Genomic DNA, 20,634 nt, shown 5'->3' with positions numbered 1-20,634 from the left:
ATATTGAGATTGGTTATTCTCCTGGACAAACTGACATGAAACCAGAATTAGAAATGTGATTTATAAACCTCTGCCTTTATTGGTTACAATAGCTGAGAAATCCCATCCTTTTTCCCCCTCCCCCTGCCAGCTTTATTGGGGTATAATTGAAAAATAAAATTGTAAAATATTTAAGGTATACATTGTGGTGATTTGATTTTTTTCCCCCTTTTTAATTTTCATTTTCAAATCGTGTTCTTAGCGCAGATTTCCAGTGCTTGGAGTAAAGGTTTCAGGCACACTGGTATCATACCAGAGTTAAGGACTACTGAAGCACTATTTACTCGGACTACAAAGCCATTTAGATGACTGTATTTCCTATTTCTGAAATGAGTTAGTACCAGCTAACACAGAGCATACACTGTGAGCACTGTGCTAAGTTCTTTTTATGAATCACCTCATTTACTGTTCAGAAAGCCCTATGGAAAAGTGCTGTTACTATCAAATTTTTGAAATACTTTATGTATGTATGTATGTATGTATGTATGTATGTATTTACATATTTAAGGGATGGGTGGCATGCGAGCAGGAGTTGGGGCAGAGGGAGAGGGAGAGAGAGAATCCCAAGCTGACTCCACGCCCAGCATTGAGTCAACGTGGGGCTCAATCTCATGACCCTGAGATGACAACCTGAGCCTAAATAGTCGGTTGCTTAACCAACTGAGTCACCCAGATGCCCCTATTATCAAGATTTTTAAAGAATTAAGAGCTGTGATCTAAACTGGTTAAAGAATTAGCCCACACTCAAATAGCTGTTATATTTTGGAACTAGAAATTGAATTCACGTAGTCTGACTTCAGAGATGCGTGCATCTTGCTTTCCATGGACCAGTTCTCTTTCATCCTCTTTCAAAAGCCTCAGCTCTGGGGCGCCTGGGTGGCTCAGTGGGTTAAAGCCTCTGCCTTTGGCTCAGGTCATGATCCCAGGGTCCTGGGATCGAGCCCCACATTAGGCTCTGCACAGCAGGGATCCTGCTTCCCCCTCTCTCTCTGCCTGACTCTCTATCTACTTCTGATCTCTCTCTGTGTCAAATAAATAAATAAAATCTTAAAAAAAAAAAAGCCTCAGCTCCTCTGGGTTTGTTCATTCCGTCTATAGTCCCAGTTACTGCAGCTCTCCAGAACAACATTCTGATGTCCTCATTTGTCCCCTTTAATTCACTAAAGTTCTTGGCTTTGTTAAGAAGAAAAGCACAGGCCCCAAATGGAGTCGCTTAGGTTAAAGGCCTCCCTTCAGCAAACCAAGACTTAATACTAAACCCAATTGCAGTTTCAATCCCCATGGGAACATAACCTTTAACCAGTCAACATGGAATTTCCTGGTCAGTACTAGAAAATATACTGATAGACCACTTCTTCCCCTCAGGAGGGTTAACTTGTCTAAAACAATGAATTCTTTGCTAATAATTTCCTTTATTCCCCTCTTTGCTTTAAAAACTGTCCCTTTTCTACAGCTTGATGGAGCTTTTTTCTGTTTGCTAGATGGATGCTGCCCGATTCATGAATCATTTAACAAGGCCAATTAGATCTTCAAATTGACTCAGTTAAATTTTTGTTATTAAATAGCTCTTTCATCACCATTTTCTTGGCAATCTCTACTCCTGTTAATCCATTAGCTCCAACCACGCTCACACATATACCTCATTCCCCTTAACTTCCCTCCAAACCCAGCTGAGAATCCATGATCCTTCATGACTATCATCTTCTTGCACACACACAATCCCCCTACTTCTCATTTTCTTTATCATCACTCTCATGGGGGGAAAAAGCCATAGCCTTGACTAAAACTAACTGTTCATCTCTTCTGGAGAAATTGGCATATGTAGGCTGCATGGTTTTAAAATTCATGATCAGAAACACCAAGTAGTGTCAGCAGCAATCCTTAATATGTATGTATCTCCATTGCTTTCATGCTCTTGAAGCTGTCTCTTTTCTATTTCCCCCCCTCTTTTCAACCTCCCCCAATCTCTCCCTTACCCCACTCTTAGCTGATAACCTTGCTTCCAATTTCATGATCTAGGAGGAAGTCCTTTACAATCCCCCTTCCAAGTCTATAAACCTATCTGTCCATGCATTCATCTTTGTTTTCTCTCTTAATATCTTGTGGAAATGCCATTGCTTCTATCAAAAGCACTCTTTCTTCTCCTTCTCCTTCTTCTTTTTTTCCCTTAAGATTTATATATTTAGGGCGCCTGGATGGCTCAGTCAGCTAAGCGTCAGCCTTCAGTTCGGGTCGTGATCCTAGGGTCCTAGGATCAAGCCCTGCGTTGGGCTCCCTGCTCAGCGGGGAGTCTACTTCTCCCTCTGCCTCTCCCCCTGCTTGTGCTCTCTCTTTCTCAAATAATTAAATCTTAAAAAAAGATTTTATTATCTTTAAAACTTTATTATCTTTAAATCTTTTAAAAAAGATTTTATTATCTTTAATCAGATCTTAAGAGAGAGAGGGAGAGTGGAGGCAGGTGTGGGGGCAGGGACAGCAGGAGAGGAAGAGAATCTCAAGCAGACTCCAAGCTCCACATGGAGCCCAACACATGGGCTCCATCTCACAATCCTGCGATCAAGACTTGAGCCGAAACCAAGAGTTGGATGCTTAACCGACTAAGCCAACCAGGTGCCCCTCGAAGGCACTCTTTCTGCTTGTACTTCAGATTCTATTCCTTCTTACCACTGCAAGAATTTTGCTCATTGTTACCTTTTTTCTTTCTCCCTGCATCATTAATATTTACCCCCCTACTTGGTTATGCCCAAGAGTATACTTCCTCAATATCTCTCATTAAAAATACAAAAAGATACAAACTTAAAAGATAGAAATCTAGCTTAAATTAGTCAAACTAGACATCAGCTTCTAAAAGATGGAGGTAGATTTATTTAAGATATAGCGCACATTCAGCAGGGCACCAGGCAGTTCATATCACGTGAGCCCTGTTTTTTGCTTTTTTTTTTTTTTAATTTAGGATTTATCCTGCCCTGAAATTGTAATTGCTTTCTCTTGCCTTTGCTTTCTAATGTGAAGCAGCATTGTAACTGGGTTTTATTTATTTTTAAAATTTTTTTTAAAGATTTTATTTATTTATTTGACAGACAGAGATCACAAGTAGGCAGAGAGGCAGGCAGAGAGAGAGGAGGAAGCAGGCTCCCCGCGGAGCAGAGAGCCCGACGTGGGGCTCGATCCCAGGACCCTGAGATCATGACCTGAGGCAAAGGCAGCGGCTTTAACCCACCGAGCCACCCAGGCGCCCCTGTAACTGGGTTTTAAATAGAAAATAGTATCATGTAAATTATATGTATATCCGTTTTTTCATACGTTGTAGTTCTGTCAACTGAAGCAGGCAAAGAGGAAAAGGCATTTTTTAGAATCTCCTCAAATAATGAAATATCTAGATAGACACTTAAAAACTAAATATAATGTAGTTAAAGAAAATAGTGAAGTTTGAATTATCAGAATGCAAAAATGATGACTTCTTCAGAGAAGTGTATTTATTCCAGTTAGACATTGCAAATGGTATCCTCACATCAGACCACCAACGTTGGTGGTTTTTGACATTTTTCTTTGGAAGGAAGACAACGGGGAGTGTTTTCAGTCTATGAAAAAGTCTAGGCATTAAGGCAGTGGGATACATCACAAAAAGCTTGGGTTTTTGGAGTTGGACTTGTGTATAATACTACGTTTACTAGTTTTGTGATATTGAATTAATCTTTCTGTGACTCAGTTTCTATAAAATGGGGATTGTAATACCTATAGGATTATTATGATTATTAATTAAATAACAAATTTAAAATAAGCAGAAGGTCAATAAAAATGCTCTCCTTTTGATCCCTGTATTCACATGATTTCCTTTTAATACCTCATGAAAGGTAAAGACCGACTTGGATAGGCATATTTATTCATTAACAGCATAGAGGTAAATTTTCTTAAGGTAGGCAGAGAAAATGAGAAAAGCTTTTCAAAAGAACAGCAATGGCCATTTCCAGTACGGTGGTTTGGGACAGTTCTATTTTGTTGTTTTTTTGAAGTAGGCTCCATGCCTAGCATGGAGCCTAACACAGGACTTGAATTCACAATAGTGAAATCCAGACCCGAGTTGATATCAAGAACGAAATGCTTAGGGGCACCTGGGTGGCTCAGTGGGTTAAAGCCTCTGCCTTCGGCTCAGGTCATGATCTCAGGGTCCTGGAATCGAGCCCCACGTCGGGCTCTCTGCTCCGCGGGGAGCCTGCTTCCTCCTCTCTCTCTGCCTGCCTCTCTGACTACTTGTGATCTGTCAAATAAATAAAAATCTTAAAAAAAAAAAAAGAACGAAATGCTTAATTGACTGAGCCACCCAGGTGCCTCCCTTCTATTCGTTAATCAGTGGTATAGAATAGCAGCATATCTTTCTCCTTCACTACCCTTTAAATGATCGACCTATTAGCAATGTTTTGGAAAAAAAAATCTAAGTACAGTAAACATCAACACTCAATTTGTGAAGGCGATTTGCCTGCTACTAATAACTGTAAAGCGAACCAGTGAATAGAGGCAAATGGGCAAAAGCTGAATGCAAATGAATCTAGATCCGGCTCACGTACTTGAGGTTGGTAGCAGCTCATTTAGCGGGCTTGTGTATCAGGTGAGGCGCCACATGTCAAGCAAGAATCAAGACCAGTTTTGCACCCTTGTTCCTTTGGCCCCCGACCAGTCAAAACCAACCAGTATGAACACCCGGTGAGATCGTGTTAGAAGATCCAAGCACTGTTTTGATAAAAATCGGAGGCCAGATACACAGAGGAGATATACAATTCAAGAGCAGTTAAGTCGTGTGGATAAACGAACACCCATTTAAAAAAGTTGACTTGGTTTCGCACTTGGAAGAAATGACAAGACCAGCCAATTTTTTAGACGAGTGATTACATTCAGTAACTCAGATCATTCCATTTTAATTTTTTTAAAATTTGCTTGCTAGGACAGGGTACTTTCTAAGATAGGTTGAGAAAAACCTCTGTTCTTCACTCTGGGTTGTTTTTATGTCGAACACCCAAAAAGTGCTTCTGGAAATTCCCCCACGGGACTTTCGGAGTCTTTCTAGGGCACTCTTAAATCTAGACCCATTCCTAACCAACTTTTACTTTTCCCACCAGCCATACTCTATAGCTTCTCCGGTTTCCAACTTCCTAAATCTTCAACCTCACCCCTCAAATTAGTCCAATCAAACTTTCCCTTCTTAGACCTCTTCCTTACGTTCGCTCCAGGAAACTCCCCTGAGAATCACGTGGCCAAATTTGTCCTTAATGGCGCTCCGTAATTCTCCTACTGTTCCACCGCCCTTCCTTACCTCCTGTTAGCTCCGCCCTACCCCATTCTAACCCCCCCACCGCCCCCCCCCCGCCAAGAGCCTGCGCCTGCGCATCTACAATTCAGGCGCTTTCCCTTTCCTGGCGACCAATCCACTTCCTGCCTCCGGTCCTTGGACCGCTCCTCCCCTCCGCTGGGGACCTGACTTGATATGCTGGTTGTGGCTGCCCTGTTCATTGCCTGTCTGAAAAACTGGCTCCTCTTCTCCGGTGGACAATTTGAACAAGTCTCTATCTGTATCGCACCTGTCTGAGCCTTTGATCGCGACCCGCCACTTCGGGGTTAAACTAAGGGCATCGATATGCCGGGGGCAGGGAGACCCGGACAGTTTTCGATCAGGCAAGAGCCCGAACAGCTTCCCTCTTTCCTCCTCCCTCCGCCCCGCCCCCACTCGCAGCCCGGCCGCGCTGGTGAGTGGCGGGCGGGAGGGCCGGCGGGCGGAGGGAGGAGGGGGAGCTGAGGGAAGGCGGGCCCTCGGCTGCGAGATAGGTGGGGGGAGGGGAGGGGAGAGCCCGAGCGCTGGAGTTGGTGCTGGGAAACCCGGGGCTAATGTTGACAACAGGCTCGAGGTGAGTCCCGGGGAACCTCCTTCCCCTCCGCTCCAACGATCGGGAGGAAGCGGGGCTGGGGGGCACCGGCCTGGACTCCTACTCCCTGAGGGACCCAAGAGGCGACTCCGCACCCCAGCGCTCCGGGGGCGGCGAGCAGTAGACGGACCGCAGCTCCGGCGTCGTCCTCCTCAGACCCCTCTCCCGGAGACTCCCATCAACGCGGGCGCCCCCGGCCCGGGGCAGACATGAGGGGCGGTCGAGGGGGTGTCTGCCCCACATGCCCGGGCTGGGCCTCGGGGCTGAAGGCGGGCAGCCTGCTGTGGCGGGGTGAAGGTGTTCGGGGGTGTGGAGTAGAGAGAAGGGAGGTTGGGGAAAGCTCTTCGGGAGCCGGGAGGGAAGCGAGGGCGAGGAAGTGGGGAGGGTGCGTTGAGTGGGAGGATGTGGAGTAGGGAGACCAGCCGGAGAGTCTCGGTCTCGGGTGGTGAAGGGAGTGTGGGGTGAGAAGTTAGGGTTGGGGCGAGGATGGTCAACGAAGGTGACCGTAGGTACCCGTAAGAAGGGGAGTTGTGGCGGGGAAGCGTGTGGGGTATGGGAATGTGCAGCAGGAGCAGGGGTTTGTGGGAGATACGTGTGGAGGGGAAGGGGTTTCGGTGTTTGGGAAGGGTGGGCATGGGTTATTTGGTTTACTTCTTTTTAGTCCCATAGGCTGAGGGTTCTTTGCTTTGCCTTCGCCTTCATCCCAAAGCTCCTAGTATTTACTCTCATTGGTACTTTTGAACTGTGGAGATCATCACAGGGTATTTGGTTGTCAGGTTGACCAGACAGAGCCAGCTTATGAGTTTGGGGTACACACTGAGCCGGGCCATCAGCTCTCCTGCTCTTTTAGGACTTGTATGTAGTAATGCATCAGACCAAAGTAAAATGATCACCCACCCTTATCGTTTATCGTAGTTTTTAGGTGTTTATAAAAATTGTACAACTCATCAAGAAAACCAGTTTTGAACTCTGGTGAAATTTATAAAAACTTTGAACGAGTCCTTGATATTAAGGACTTTTTATAAAGCTAGACACTGGGAGATAAAGCCCTTGTGCAGTTAGGGCTTAGAACATTTTGAATAACACAGAATTAAAAGGTGAAACAGCATTGTCTTTCTCTGGACTATTTTCAGAGCAGTCTGATTGTGATTTCATACATAGTCCATATGGTACTTTCCTAGAGGACTATCTCTAAAAGGGAAACACCCTTACTCTGCACTCTGTCCCCTGGTACACTCCCTGGGTACCTGTTTTGCTAATAAAGTAGTTCTACTTTCTTTTGGACATTCAGAGTATGTTTAGAAAACCAAATAAAATATACAGCCCAAAGGCCAGGGCACTACTTGGGGAGATAGGAAGGTGGTTTTAAAACATGGCTTCCTTTTAAGGACTGGCTGTAATTGTATTGAGTAATTTGTAAGAACTAAAAAAGATCACTAATATTAATTTTGATTATTTTGAGATGAAATCTATTTATAATTTAAGTTTTTACTTGAAAAACATTTTGAAATAGTTCAGTTAAAATATTTGGGTGTTTATTAAAGCATGGATTATCAAAATAATTTAAAGAAATATTAACATTTCACTAAATACAGTTTAATTGATAGTACAAATGCATACGGATCTAAATTAGGTTGTTGGTATATTTTGTTTGGCTTTTAAAATCTTGAGTCAGGGTATATAGTGGAGAAGAGCACTGGACAGTGAGTCTTGACCCAGCCATTAAATTAGTGTAATAGGGCAGGTTATGCCTCTGCTGCCATGTCAATGTAAAAATTGAGAATTGGAGTAAACTTTAGTGGTCCTAATTCTAAAAAAAAAAAAACTCATCTTCCAATGAACTTTTCAGTGTTTTGTGTGAAAGAATATACATTTATTGAATGCCTTCTTGATACTACCTTCCATGTTAGTAGTTTAAGAATTCTGTAGGAGAGGTAAAAGTACCTCCATTTTATCAATGAATAGACTCAGAAGTAAAGTTTCCCAGTTCCCATAGCTAGCAAGTTGCAGAGTTGGGATGCAAACTTTAAAAGTCTGACTTCAAAGCCTATACTGTTTTCACATGTTGCGTTGCTGGTGTTTACATGGGTCTTTATATTTCTGTCACATTTTTTGTTCACTGAAATTTAGTTCAAAGTGTACTTTGGGTATGGATATGCTTTTAATACAAGGATGAAGTGATTTAAAGAAGTTATCAGTATGAAGATTTAAGGGTCTTACTGAGAATCTGTTTTTTTATGTTCTAGAGCAGGATCAATTCATGAGTGCCTACTACAGTTTGATATAGTAGGCACTTAAACATTTATTTTTTTTTAAAGATTTTTAATTTATTTGACAGAGAGAGAAATCACAAGTAGGCAGAGAGGCAGGCGGGGCGGGGTGGGGGGGGCAGGCTCCTGAGATCATGACCTGAGCCGAAGGCAGAGGCTTAACCCACTCAGCCACCCAGGCGCCCCTAAACATTTATTGAATGAATAAATACTGTAGAGAGTCACAAAAGTTTAGGAGACTCTGTAAAGCTAATACATGATCCTTTATGAATTTGTTAGATTCCAAGTGAATTTAATGTTTTTATAGAACTTAATATCTAAATTATCGTCATAAATGAAACATTACTTGTAAATTTTTAGGCCATTCTTTTTATTTTCTGTAGTTCTTGTATCATTGAAGTACCGCTTGTTGATAAACTTCACTTCAGAAAATACCAACTCTGTATATAAAGAGTATTATTTTTTTGCACATAATGACAAATATCCCTAAGTAAGATTGTATTGTTAACGTTAGGAATTATCTTCTCCTGTATGTTTTAGCTAGGGTCTAACAAAAGTTTAAAAAGTGTTGTAAAAACTGCTTTGCCATTATCAGGGACTCTTTCAATTCAGATGCATAATTCTATGATTTGTCAATATCTATGATCAAGTCTTCCACCTCACAGTTTGGTACTCTCAAGGTTCTTAATAACTTTAGCTGAGAGTATGGGTTCCAATTCCAGCTCTGTCACCAGCTGTGGAGGCCTTGGTCAAGTTACTTACTTGGTCAAGTCTCAGTTAACTCATTTATAAAATAGGGAAAATAATACCCACCTGATAAAGATTTTAGTATTAAATGAGATAATGTATGTAAGATGTTTACTGTGGGGTCAGTGAGTGGTAGCTATGAGTATTTTCTTTAAAGTTTGCTTGGTTTAGGGCATGGTTTTTTCACATTAAAGGTGGTTATTTGAAGCTGCTACTCTTCCCAGATGATACAAATGTTAAGACTGCTTTGCCACGCAAGTAAGTAAGTATGCTGTTTCAACGGGATTAAGAGCTTTTTTTCTTGAGTTCCACCACTGAGGTTAACTGAAGCCTTTGGGTGTCATTGTTAAAATAAATGCACAGAAGGTAGAATGTAGGGGCGCCTGGGTGGCTCAGTCAGTTAAGTGTCTGCCTTCAGCTCAGGTCATGATCCTAGAGTCTTGGGATCAGGCCCTACAAGAGCTCCCTGCTCACCGGGGAGCCTGCTTCTCCCTCTCCTCCCCACTCATTCTCTCTCTCTCTTAAATAAGTAAATAAAATCTTAAAAAAAAATTAAATGCATAGAATGTGGACCTGGAGGAGAGTCAGAGTAAAGGAGAAAAAGGGAAAGGAAGAGGTGGTTGAGAGAAGATAGAGTGTTGCTTGTGCCTCCAAAAATTACTTAAAGGGCTTCTTCTATTGGCCTGGGTTTTCTTTCTGTGATAACATCCTATTGGACTGCTGAAATAAATGTATTGTGTTTATAAAATATTTAAAAATATTTATTGTTGCAAATGTTTTGTTTGCTAACCTAGTTTTTATTGCTATAACTTAAAATCTGTATTTGAAAATGATTAAGAATACTGTGTGTATTTTTAGCTCTTAATAAAATTAGGAACTTTAAATAGTTTAATTCTGTATTAAATAGAAAGTATTTTGATTTTCTCATGTACAATTTTCAGATGATGTAGGACTTAAAACATGAAGCACTGTCCATAAAAGAAATTACATTAGAACACTAGTTTTTTTTTTTTTTTAAAGATTTTATTTATTTATTTGACAGGCAGAGATCACAAGTAGGCAGAGAGGCAGGCAGAGAGAGAGAGGAGGAAGCAGGCTCCCCGCTGAGCAGAGAGCCCAATGCGGGGCCCGATCCCAGGACCCTGAGATCATGACCTGAGCCAAAGGCAGAGGCTTTAACCCACTGAGCCACCCAGGCACCCCTAGAACACTAGTTCTAAGTAGAGAAATTTTTTAGGAAAGAAAAATGCTGAATTTTGCTGGGAATTACCGTTTTTTGTTCCCCAGTTTATTTCCAGTTAACTGTATAGAGCCTGTACTATCAACCAGTGTTATCCAGTAGAACTTTCTGTGATATTTAAAATGTTGTGTTTCTGCACTGTCTGATGTGGTAGCTGCTAGTCATGTGAAATTGAGCGCTTGAAATATGGGTAGTGACTGAAGAACAAAATTTCAAACTCTTAATTAATTTTCATGTAAGTAGCCACGTGTGGCTAGTGCACTGTTTCTCAGCTGGTGGTGATTTTGTCCCCAGGCAACATTTGGCAATGTCTGGAGTAGTTTTTCGTTGTCAGAAGTGGGGAGATAACTGCTGGCACCTCCTTAGTAGAGAAGGCAGCGATGCTGCAAACATATAGTGCACAAAATAGTGTCAATATCTTCCCTTCCCCACCAAAACTCCCAAAGAATTAGCTTGCCTGAAATGGTAGTAGTGCCAAGCCTGAGAAATCCTGAGCTGGTGGCTACTGTATTGGCAGATGTAGACAGAATATACAGATTTTGTAAACATCATTATGTTTATTTATAGATTAATTTTGGCTAGTACTAATGAAAAGATTAAAAGTCTAGTATAATTTGAGATAGTTGATGGTTTCTGTATTCGAAAATTTGATAAGGTTAGAATGATAACATGAAATCTGTCTTCTATTTTGTCAGTTCATTTATAGGAGGCGAGAGCTTATGTTCCAACTTAAAAACTTCTTTTCCATGATGTGTGAAATATGTCACCAGCATCTCCTAACGGATGTGAAATGTTGGGATTAAAACTGATTGAAAATATTCTCAGATACATACCAAAGTATTTAATTGAATGTTATGTTTTGTAGTTGCTAACGGTTGAATTTGGGCAGTGAGTATATGGAGGTTGGTTATATTGTGCTCTATATTTTTGTTTGTGTTTCAGTTTTTCCTTAATAAAAAGTAAAAAAATGGGGTGCCTGTGTGGCTCAGTGGGTTGAGCCTCTGCCTTTGGCTCAGGTCATGATCTCAGGGTCCGGGAATCGAGCCCCACATCAGGCTCTCTGATCGGTGGGGAGCCTGCTTCCCCCCCATCTCTCTCTGCCTGCCTCTCTGCCTACTTGTGATCTCTGTTGGTCAAATAAATAAATAAAATCTTAAAAAAAAAAAGTAAAAAAATACTTAGATGAGGTGTAACTAATAATGATAGAATGTGGAATGTGACCAAGAAATTATTTTATCACAGAAATAGTATTCATTTTGCATGCATTTATTTAATCTTCCACAACAGTTTCATTAATATGTTCTGTTTAGAAAACAGTGTCACATTACTAAAAGTCACTGCATCTACAACAGTACAAAGAATACTGACATTCTTTTACTCTTACAGATTGTTCTGGGTAACATAATGCCAGCTGAGCGTAAAAAGCCAGCAAGTATGGAAGAAAAAGAAACTTTACTAAACAACAAGGAAAAAGACTGCAGTGAAAGGCGGCCAGTGAGCAGCAGAGAGAAACCAAAAGATGAGATCAAGCTTACTGCCAAGAAGGAGGTTATTAAGGTCCCTGAAGATAAAAAGAAGAAACTGGAAGAAGATAAGAGAAAAAAAGAAGACAAGGACCGAAAGAAAAAAGAAGAAGAAAAGGTGAAGGCAGAGGAAGAATTAAAGAAAAAAGAGGAAGAAGAAAAAAAGAAACATGAAGAGGAAGAGAAAAAGAAGCAAGAAGAGCAGGCAAAACGTCAGCAAGAAGAAGAAGCTGCCCAGTTGAAGTAAGAGCAGTTATTTTATTATTGATATGAAGGAATGGGAAGATTGAAATAGTAGGAAAGCAGTGATTATTTGGAATCAGACTTCTGGGGTGCACTTCAACGAGAGTATCTTTGGTTACTTGATCTGTTATTTTCAGTGACTAGAGGCATGCTTATGATGCTTTAATTATTTGTATTTTTTTTTAAAGATTTTATTTATTTATTTGTCAGACAGAGATGACAAGCAGGCAGAGAGGCAGGCAGAGGGAGAGTGGGAAGCAGGCTCCCCACCAAGCAGAGAGCCCCATGCGGGGCTCGATCCCAGAACCCTGAGATCATGACCCGAGCTGAAGGCAGAGGCTTAACCCACTGAGCCACGCAGGTGCCCCTAATTATTTGTATTAAATAATAGGAATTTTAACATATTTTTTGAGGTGTGGAGTAATCTGGATTGTTTCTGACTTTTTTAAAAGCTTTTTTTCTGGTCTCTGTCTTATGTTGAAAATCTTTAGTTCTTAATGGGTCTTATTTGCTGAATTCTTAATATGTGCCAGGCACTACAAAATATATCAGCACATATCCTAAAGGCAGCCATAATAATCCTCGTTTGAAAGATTAATAAAATGAAGTTTGAGGAGGTTACAGTAAACAGTGGAGTTGCTGGGTTTTTTGAACCTAGGTGACTTTAAAAACTTGTCCCTAAAAAGAACTCCATAATGCTTCCCATACTTATTTTCATCTAAATCTGTTTTTAGGGATGCCTAGCTTAGTTGGTTAAGTGTCTGCCTTTGGCACAGGTCATGGTCTTAGGGTCCTGGGATCAAGCCCCACGTCTGGCTCCCTGATCAGCAGGGTGTCTACTTCTGCCTCTGCTTCTCCTCCTGTTCATGCTTGTTGTGCTCATGTATGCATGTGCATGCGCGCGCTCGCTCTCTCTCTCTCTCTCTCTCTCTCTCCCTCCCTGAAATAAAATCTTTAAAAAAAATAATATCTATTTTTAACTTTGTAAATCTATACAGGTAGCATAATGACCTGGCGAAAAACAAGGTATTTCTCAGGAAAACTACTAGGATGTAGCATGAGTGACAACTGTTGAATAGCATGGGCTGTCCTCTTCGTGTGTGTGTGTGTGATTAAAAAAATTGCAAATAGGAATTTTCATGGATCTCTAGAACAGCTCAACCACCTATTCTCCTACCAAAGTTCTTTAGCCCTTCTATTTTTAGTGAGGTACTGGAGCCTTATGTATGGAAGGCAGTAGCAGAGGCCAGTTTGGGAATATTCAGAGCCATGATTCTTGAGAGTTTCTTGCTTATAATTTACTTAAAAAAAAAAAATAACTTACAAGGAGCTGTGGACCCACACAGAATGAAGTGGGTACAAAATGAGATTGATGTAAATGTGAGTGTTAACATTGGATTTTAAGGCTCATGAAAAAAAGAACGTAATGCATTTCTCTGCTTATTTTATTTTAATTACATGTTCAAATTAAACTATTTTAAATTTGTGCTAAAAATGTATTCAAATTAATTATAAAATATTCAGAAGGGTATTCAATTTCACTGTGACTTTTTGCTTTTCCCTCTACCCTAGTACAGAAAGAGCAAAAAAAAAACCCCACACACACAAAAAAACAAACCCAAAAACCCCACAAACAAACAAACAAACGAAAAAACCAAACCACCAGGCTCCCAACTTCTTATTGGGAAAAATCCAGATATGCAAAAAACAGAGAAGAATAACGAACCAGTCCTCCCAACTCCCCCCCCCCAACCGTCTGTCTACCCAGCATCAACAATTATCCTCTTTTTTCTTGGAGTACTTTAAGGCATTATTATTTCAGTGGTAAATATTTCATTTATGTATCTTAAAGTATTTCTATTGCAGATGAAAATGGACTTACTTAAGGCATATACATGATGAGTTATTCTTTATTAAAGTGTGCTCTCACTGTTAATCCTTTATTGTGTGTAGCTGGGAGACTCCGAGAGATACTCACATGTCCTGTGTTGCCAGTGATGGATGCAACTTCTTGTTAACTTACTGTGGCTTTTAGTTGAAAAGTTATAGAAGGGTAGCTCAGGGATGGTTATCTCTGAAAGGTACAAATGTGTTTTTTAGAAATTTATATTTTAAAGTTACATATTTTGGTATCTCAGTAGCCTCAAAGTCAGATTGTCTGTACCTTCCTGTTCCTGCTCAAGTTATTTTACTACTTTTGTGATTTAAACATGTTCCATCTTTTAATTTTTTTTTTTCCAGAATAAACTGTTAGCCTTTTTTAAAATTAAAGGAGTTGTATCTTATAACTATCTTCTGGTTCCTTTTCAGATTTTCTTAATTACACTTGAAATTTAAGACCCAAACTGAGAAAGGTACTTTATTAGAGGTTTGGTTTAGCCTGAAAAATATGGAAAAGTGGTACTTAACATATCAAAACATTTTTAATGCATTTTTTAATAAACATTATTCCTTAAAATATTCTTAGTGGACATTTTTCTTTCCCCGTGTATTCCCAGTGCTTTTGTCTGTTTTAGGTCTTATATCCTTCCCAGGCATATTATTTTATATTTTTCATTTAGTGCATCATGTGTTTAATCCATTAATTTTTGTAGCTTTATTGAGGTAGAATTGACAAAAGTATTTTATCCATTTAGTTTGCCAGTTGACAGAATGATTTTGCTCTAGTTATTCAGAATCATCCACTCTGCAACATTTGGTATTTTCAGTATACTGGGTTCTTACCATCCTAAGTCATTAATAAAATGTCTTTAGAAGTTGGAAAAGGGATGCCTGGCTGGCTCAGCCGGTATAGCATGCAACTTTTGATCTCAGGATTGTGAGTTTGAACCCCATCTGGATGCAGAGATTACTTAAAAACATAATCTTAAAGTAAGGGTACCTGGGTGGCTCAGTCGGTTAAGTGTCTGACTCTTGTTCAGGTCTTGATTTCAGGGTTGTGAGTTGGGAAAAAAGATCTTAAAAAAAGGTAGGGGCTTTTTGTGTGTTTCGTTTCTTTAGGATGCTGATCCTTATATGATTATGTTTTCAATGTCTTTCACTCTTATGACATTTGTCAGTGATTCTTCGAAATATACAAGGTATTTTATTTACGTGTTTGTTTTTTATGCAGAGAGAAAGAGGAATCCCTTCAGCTCCATCAGGAAGCCTGGGAACGACATCAGTTAAGGAAGGAACTTCGTAGCAAAAACCAAAATGCTCCAGACAACCGACCAGAGGAAAATTTCTTTAGCCGACTAGACTCAAGTTTGAAGAAAAATACTGCTTTTGTCAAGAAACTAAAAACTATTACGGAACAACAGAGAGACTCCTTGTCCCATGATTTTAATGGCCTAAATTTAAGCAAATACATTGCAGAAGCTGTAGCTTCTATTGTGGAAGCAAAGCTAAAAATATCTGATGTGAACTGTGCTGTGCACTTGTGCTCTCTCTTTCACCAGCGTTATGCCGACTTTGCTCCATCACTTCTTCAAGTTTGGAAAAAACATTTTGAAGCGAGGAAAGAAGAGAAAACGCCTAACATTACCAAGTTAAGAACTGATTTGCGTTTCATTGCAGAATTGACAATAGTTGGGATTTTCACTGACAAGGAAGGTCTTTCCTTAATCTATGAACAGCTAAAAAATATTATTAATGCTGATCGGGAATCCCATACTCATGTTTCTGTGGTGATTAGTTTTTGTCGACATTGTGGAGATGATATAGCTGGACTTGTGCCACGGAAAGTGAAGAGTGCTGCAGAGAAGTTTAATTTGAGTTTTCCTCCTAGTGAGATCATTAGTCCAGAGAAACAGCAGCCTTTCCAGAATCTTTTAAAAGAATACTTTACATCTTTGACCAAACACCTGAAAAGGGACCACAGGGAGCTTCAGAATACTGAGAGACAAAACAGGTGATTTTCAAATATTTCTCAGAATTGAGAATTTATTTTGGAGCTCATACTTAAAAATATCCAAAGTCTTCATTCATGCCACTGAAAGAACTTGTGGAAAGGGCTCATTGCAGGTGATTTCTTAACATTTCCAGGAGAATTTCAAAGTCCCAGTCTAAGTACTCATGTTTAAATGGGAGTCTGTGATAGATTTTATTTATAAATTTGAAAGAAACCTGGCAAGTATATGGTGATTTTTACTTTGTGGATGTGTTTTCTTCCTGTGACTTAAAAAAAACTCCTTGATGTTGAGGGATAAATTTTCTTTTTCTGTCGCTTTAACTTAACCTGCTGTTATTTTTGTGTGTTTTGTTGTGCCCTCTCTATAATAGTTTTGCTTTCATTGTTTTGTATCCTTCTTATTGATGTCACTGTTGATACTACTACTTCTTAGAAGATGAGTCATTAGAGCAGAAATGAGAAAAAGTACAGGTTAGTTGTGAAAAAAAATTTCTTAAATGCTACTATGTAAAGTGCATTTATAGGAGTCTTTCTCCTGGGAACATCCATTTAAAGTTTCAGGGAATAATATGGAATAATGTATGTGCCTGTGGTAATTAGTGAAGATACCTGATTGAGCGGCCACCTTTGACTACTGTGTAGCCTCTGTACCTGGAAGGCATCAAGTTAGAAGCTGATGTAGTTGGTGAGCAGTAGATCAGTTTTTATGGAAGGTGGATTTGGAGGAGGGCTGAGGAGTACAGAAAAGAGGCAACAGCAGTAGCGTTTGGCTGAGTACTTTGCACCTATTTAAAGTGCATGGTTAAGAGTCTGAAATTGCTGTTTTTCAAGAAGTAGTATGGGAGGGTACACTTTATTTCTGTAAACCTGCAGTTGGGAAGGACGTGCTGGTTTATTCAGAAGGTGATTGACTTAACTAGAAGCGAAGACTGTAGCATGTAGCAGTACGGTTAGGTCTGCGTCAAGATAGGTCCACAGACCGTAAGACTAAACCGTGATGGTTGAGGGTCACTCAGGATGGGAGAGTTTAAGATGGCAGTGGTGTTCCTCAGGGTTTCTTTTAAAAAAAAAAGAAGAAAAAAAAGATCTTTGTTTTGTGCTTTGAGGTCTGTTTTAAACTTCGAATAGGCAACTTCAGGGTGTATTTATGTAGTCAATAATGAGTTTAAAAAGAAAATAGTGGTCCTCTAATTCTCACATATTTAAGGGATCTTAATTACAGCTTACATAGTGTTTTGTCATTTTCTTAGTCCTTTTTTTCCCCCATATGTTCTACCTAATACCTCATGGCTGATTTTATAGTATGCTTTGATTACTTTTTATTGGCTACTTTAGGGATTTTGTGTGTGTGTTTACTTCTGATTGGCCTCAAGGAAGCTTAGAGGATAGAGTCTACAATGATTTAATCCAATCACCTTTCCAGTGCAGGAGTCCATTTTACAGATTATCTGACAGATAAAGTATTCTTTCTTTAAAAGTGCCATTCCAGTGTTGGCACACCTACTTACTGGGAATTCAAGCGGCAATTTAACTTTCCATAAAATGGTTCCCTTTGATTTAACTTCTGGTAAATCTGGATTTTGATTTCTGGTACCAATGAAATAAAGCTGCTTAAAATGGGGGTTCATGAACTGTTTACCTGTTTGCAATGAATTAAGTATAGGAACAGACTAAGAACTTAGACATCTTTATAGCAGTTTTCCATTATTCCTTATATTGTTACTGTATTTTATAAAAGCATCTGCAGTGATGAGGAAAAAACTAATTCCTTTACCATAGATAGTTTGAGAAACACTGATGTGGGACATGTCTCCTCTTTCAGACCCATGATAATACCTCAAATATTTGCAGACTGCTAGGATGTTTCCCTTTCATCTTCTCAAGGCTAAACACCTCTTGTTCCTTCAGCTTGTTGCATGATTTCTACACGCCTATCCTTAGGACGTTCGTTTTGGATGCATTTTTTCCTGCCTGTAACCTCAGATTCCATTGCTTTTTATAGCCGCCTTGTCATTCTTTTGACTGTGAACTTGTATATACCTGAAGATTAATTTCTCAAATGAACTGCTGCCAGACCAGTTCTTCACCTTGAACTAGTGGAAATCATCTCTTAAACCTGAATGCATTTACCTCTTTCAACTTTATTTAGGTGCTTTTGGCATATTACTTTATCCTAATGATAATTTTGAATATTGATTGTTATTATCTGCTCTATATATTATTATGTACTTACATGCTGATCACATTCACCTTTGATAAGCAGACCTGTTCTTTTATATTATTCAAGTTGTCATGAAAATTTTGAACGGGATGTAGTGTTAAGAGCATGGTTTTGTGGCCTTTACCTAGAAATTTTTACTCATTTAAAGAGAACTGTTAACGTGTGGTTATTAGGGAGGTTATATACCTAGTATAAATTGACCTTAGCATTGTAGCAGTCATTTTATTTTTTTTTTAATTTTTTAAAAGATTTTATTTATTTATTTGACAGAGATCACAAGTAGGCAGAGAGGCAGGCAGAGAGAGAGAGAGAGGAGGAAGCAGGCTCCCCACTGAGCAGAGAGCCCGACGTGGGACTTGATCCCAGGACCCTGAGATCATGACCTGAGCCGAAGGCAGAGGCTTTAACCCACTGAGCCACCCAGGCGCCCATAGCAGTCATTTTATCATGGGATACTGTCTACTTAGATGTAATAATTTGGGAGATGGGAAGATTTTTTTTTTTTAGATTTTATTTATTTGACAGAGAGTGAGAGCACAAGCCAGGAGACAGAGGAAGAGGGAGAAGCAGGTGCTCTACTGAGCAGGGAGCCCAATGTGGGGCTTGATCCCAGGACCCTGGCATCATGACCTGAGCTGAAGGCAGCTGCTTAATGGACTGAGCCACTCAGGCACCCAGGGAGATGGGAAAATCTTAATCACAGTATAGAAAATAATTGGCATATGGCTTAATAAATAACTCATGCCTTAGGATAGCTTTAAATTGAGCAGCCTCTGTAGTATAGATTTGAATACCTGACTGACCAAGAGACATGAGGAATGGATTAGTGGAGTGCCTTGGCCTAGTATTAGTACATTACAGTGTACTGTTAAAATGACCAGTTTCCCAAGGTTTCCCCTTCCTGGTCATTACCCAGTAGGTGTTTTGAGATTATTCTACATCATGGGAACAATTGTGGACAATAGTCTTTACCCAGTAAGGTTTCTTTTAGGCATGGTCATGCTGGAAATCTCAGTGCTGAGCTAGCGGATATTTAAGACTCATGTAGTTAAATTACTTTAAGCCTTATTCAATATCTTAATAATGACAGTTAAAAAAAAATGCTTTCTATTTTCAGTCTGTGAGTCCTAAATGCTTTGGGTCATTTTAATTAACTTGGGAGATGGCACTGTTCATAGAGGTTGTGAAGTCTTTGTCTATACTCATTAAAGTCTATACTTAAGAATTCTTTCAGCCAAATTAAAAAAATAGAATAATAAAATCTCTGTTATTTTCTAAGAGACACTAATGAGTGAATGAAGACAGTGACTGGATAAGACCTGTTGAGCCTTAGCTGTTCTTTTCTCGTGTTGCCTGGGCTGATACTACAGGTATTAGATAGCTAGTTCTGTTTCAAAGCCCCTATAAGCAAGTAATACAACTGACCCTAGGATTTGGTGAATTCTCATAAATTTGACCTGTTAGGTTTTGTACCTCAAAGAACTTTTAAAATACATTTTGATTAAGTGATTGATCCTGGGGAGTATAATTAATACTTACTTACACATTTGAAAATACCTGGTAACATCTGCCAGTTTAGAGTTAATAGCTTTACTTGGTAGGTTTTGCTTTTTATAATGTTCAGTGCTCTTACTTTATACTTAAAATACTTTGTGCTATGAGATATTATCCTCATGGAGTAATATGACCTACTATTTTTTGGCATTTAATAAAAATTGAAGAAATTAATTTTATTAGATATAATTTAATTATGTAACAGTTTGTTTTTTACAGAAGTGAAATCATGAATTCATATATTAAGTCAGTTCTTGCTTGAGTAATTTTGAAATGTCTTAATTCCTTTCTTTCTCCCTAACTGGTGGGAATGGTGGCAAAAGTTTCTTTTTTCAGTAGTGGTGAATAGGACCTTCATGATTGCATGTTCAGACAGCACTAAGTGATTTGATTGAAAGTATAGGAGAAAGATAAGTAGAATGTAGGCTTCCCTGTTGTTAATAAAATCAGAGATTTATTTCATTTATTGCAAATTCATGCAGTATTACTTTGCCAGTGTTAAAACTTAAAAGCACATTAATCTAAAATTAAGTAGTGTTGCTTTTACCTTCCACTTTCCTTCCAGGTAAGTTGTACCTTGCCTTTACAGGTGGAATGTTTGATAAATTGTATAGCATTTAAGCACATTAAGATGTTCTTTCACTGTACTTAAGACTCAATGAGGCTTTAACAATTTTGTAAGTACTCTAAAATTGTTACATCTTTTCTGAAATTCTCATTCAATGGCTTTGACAGTTATTTAATAAATATTTGATTGAGTAGTTATGCTTATTATGCTGTAGTATCTTTTCATACAGGATTTTAAGACACCCATAACCAAATTCTTTTTTTTTTTTTTTAATTTTATTTATTTATTTGACAGAGAGCAAGCACAAGCAGGTGGAGTAGTAGGCAGAGGAAGAGGGAGAAGCAGGCTCCCTGCTGAGCAAGGAGTCTGACACAGGGCTCAATCCCAGGACCCTGGGATCATGACCTGAGCTGAAGTCAGTT

General features: G+C 39.3%; 1 protein-coding gene across 4 annotated transcripts in view; it reads left to right on the top strand.

Annotated features, from left to right (window-relative positions):
• Window positions 1-5,831: 5,831 nt before the first annotated feature.
• The window catches only part of UPF2 (UPF2 regulator of nonsense mediated mRNA decay), a gene marked incomplete at its 3' end in the record, with an annotated part of 107,977 nt that continues 93,174 nt past the window's right edge, over window positions 5,832-20,634 (top strand). For all 4 annotated transcript variants that reach the window (XR_013967236.1, XM_080810481.1, XM_080810482.1 and 1 more), the window contains exons 1-3: window positions 5,832-5,936; window positions 11,598-11,977; window positions 15,090-15,869. Coding sequence is in view for 3 of the 4 variants with exons in the window: in XM_080810481.1 (XP_080666607.1) it covers window positions 11,616-11,977; window positions 15,090-15,869 (1,142 nt within the window). The remainder of the gene's footprint in view (window positions 5,937-11,597; window positions 11,978-15,089; window positions 15,870-20,634) is intronic.

This window comes from Martes martes (assembly GCF_963455335.1).
Source record: "Martes martes genome assembly, chromosome: 8".
In the NCBI taxonomy this organism is placed as follows: Eukaryota; Metazoa; Chordata; class Mammalia; order Carnivora; family Mustelidae; genus Martes; species Martes martes.
The sequence above is the reverse complement of the archived record's forward strand: the minus strand, read 5'-3'. Positions and strand labels throughout refer to the sequence as shown.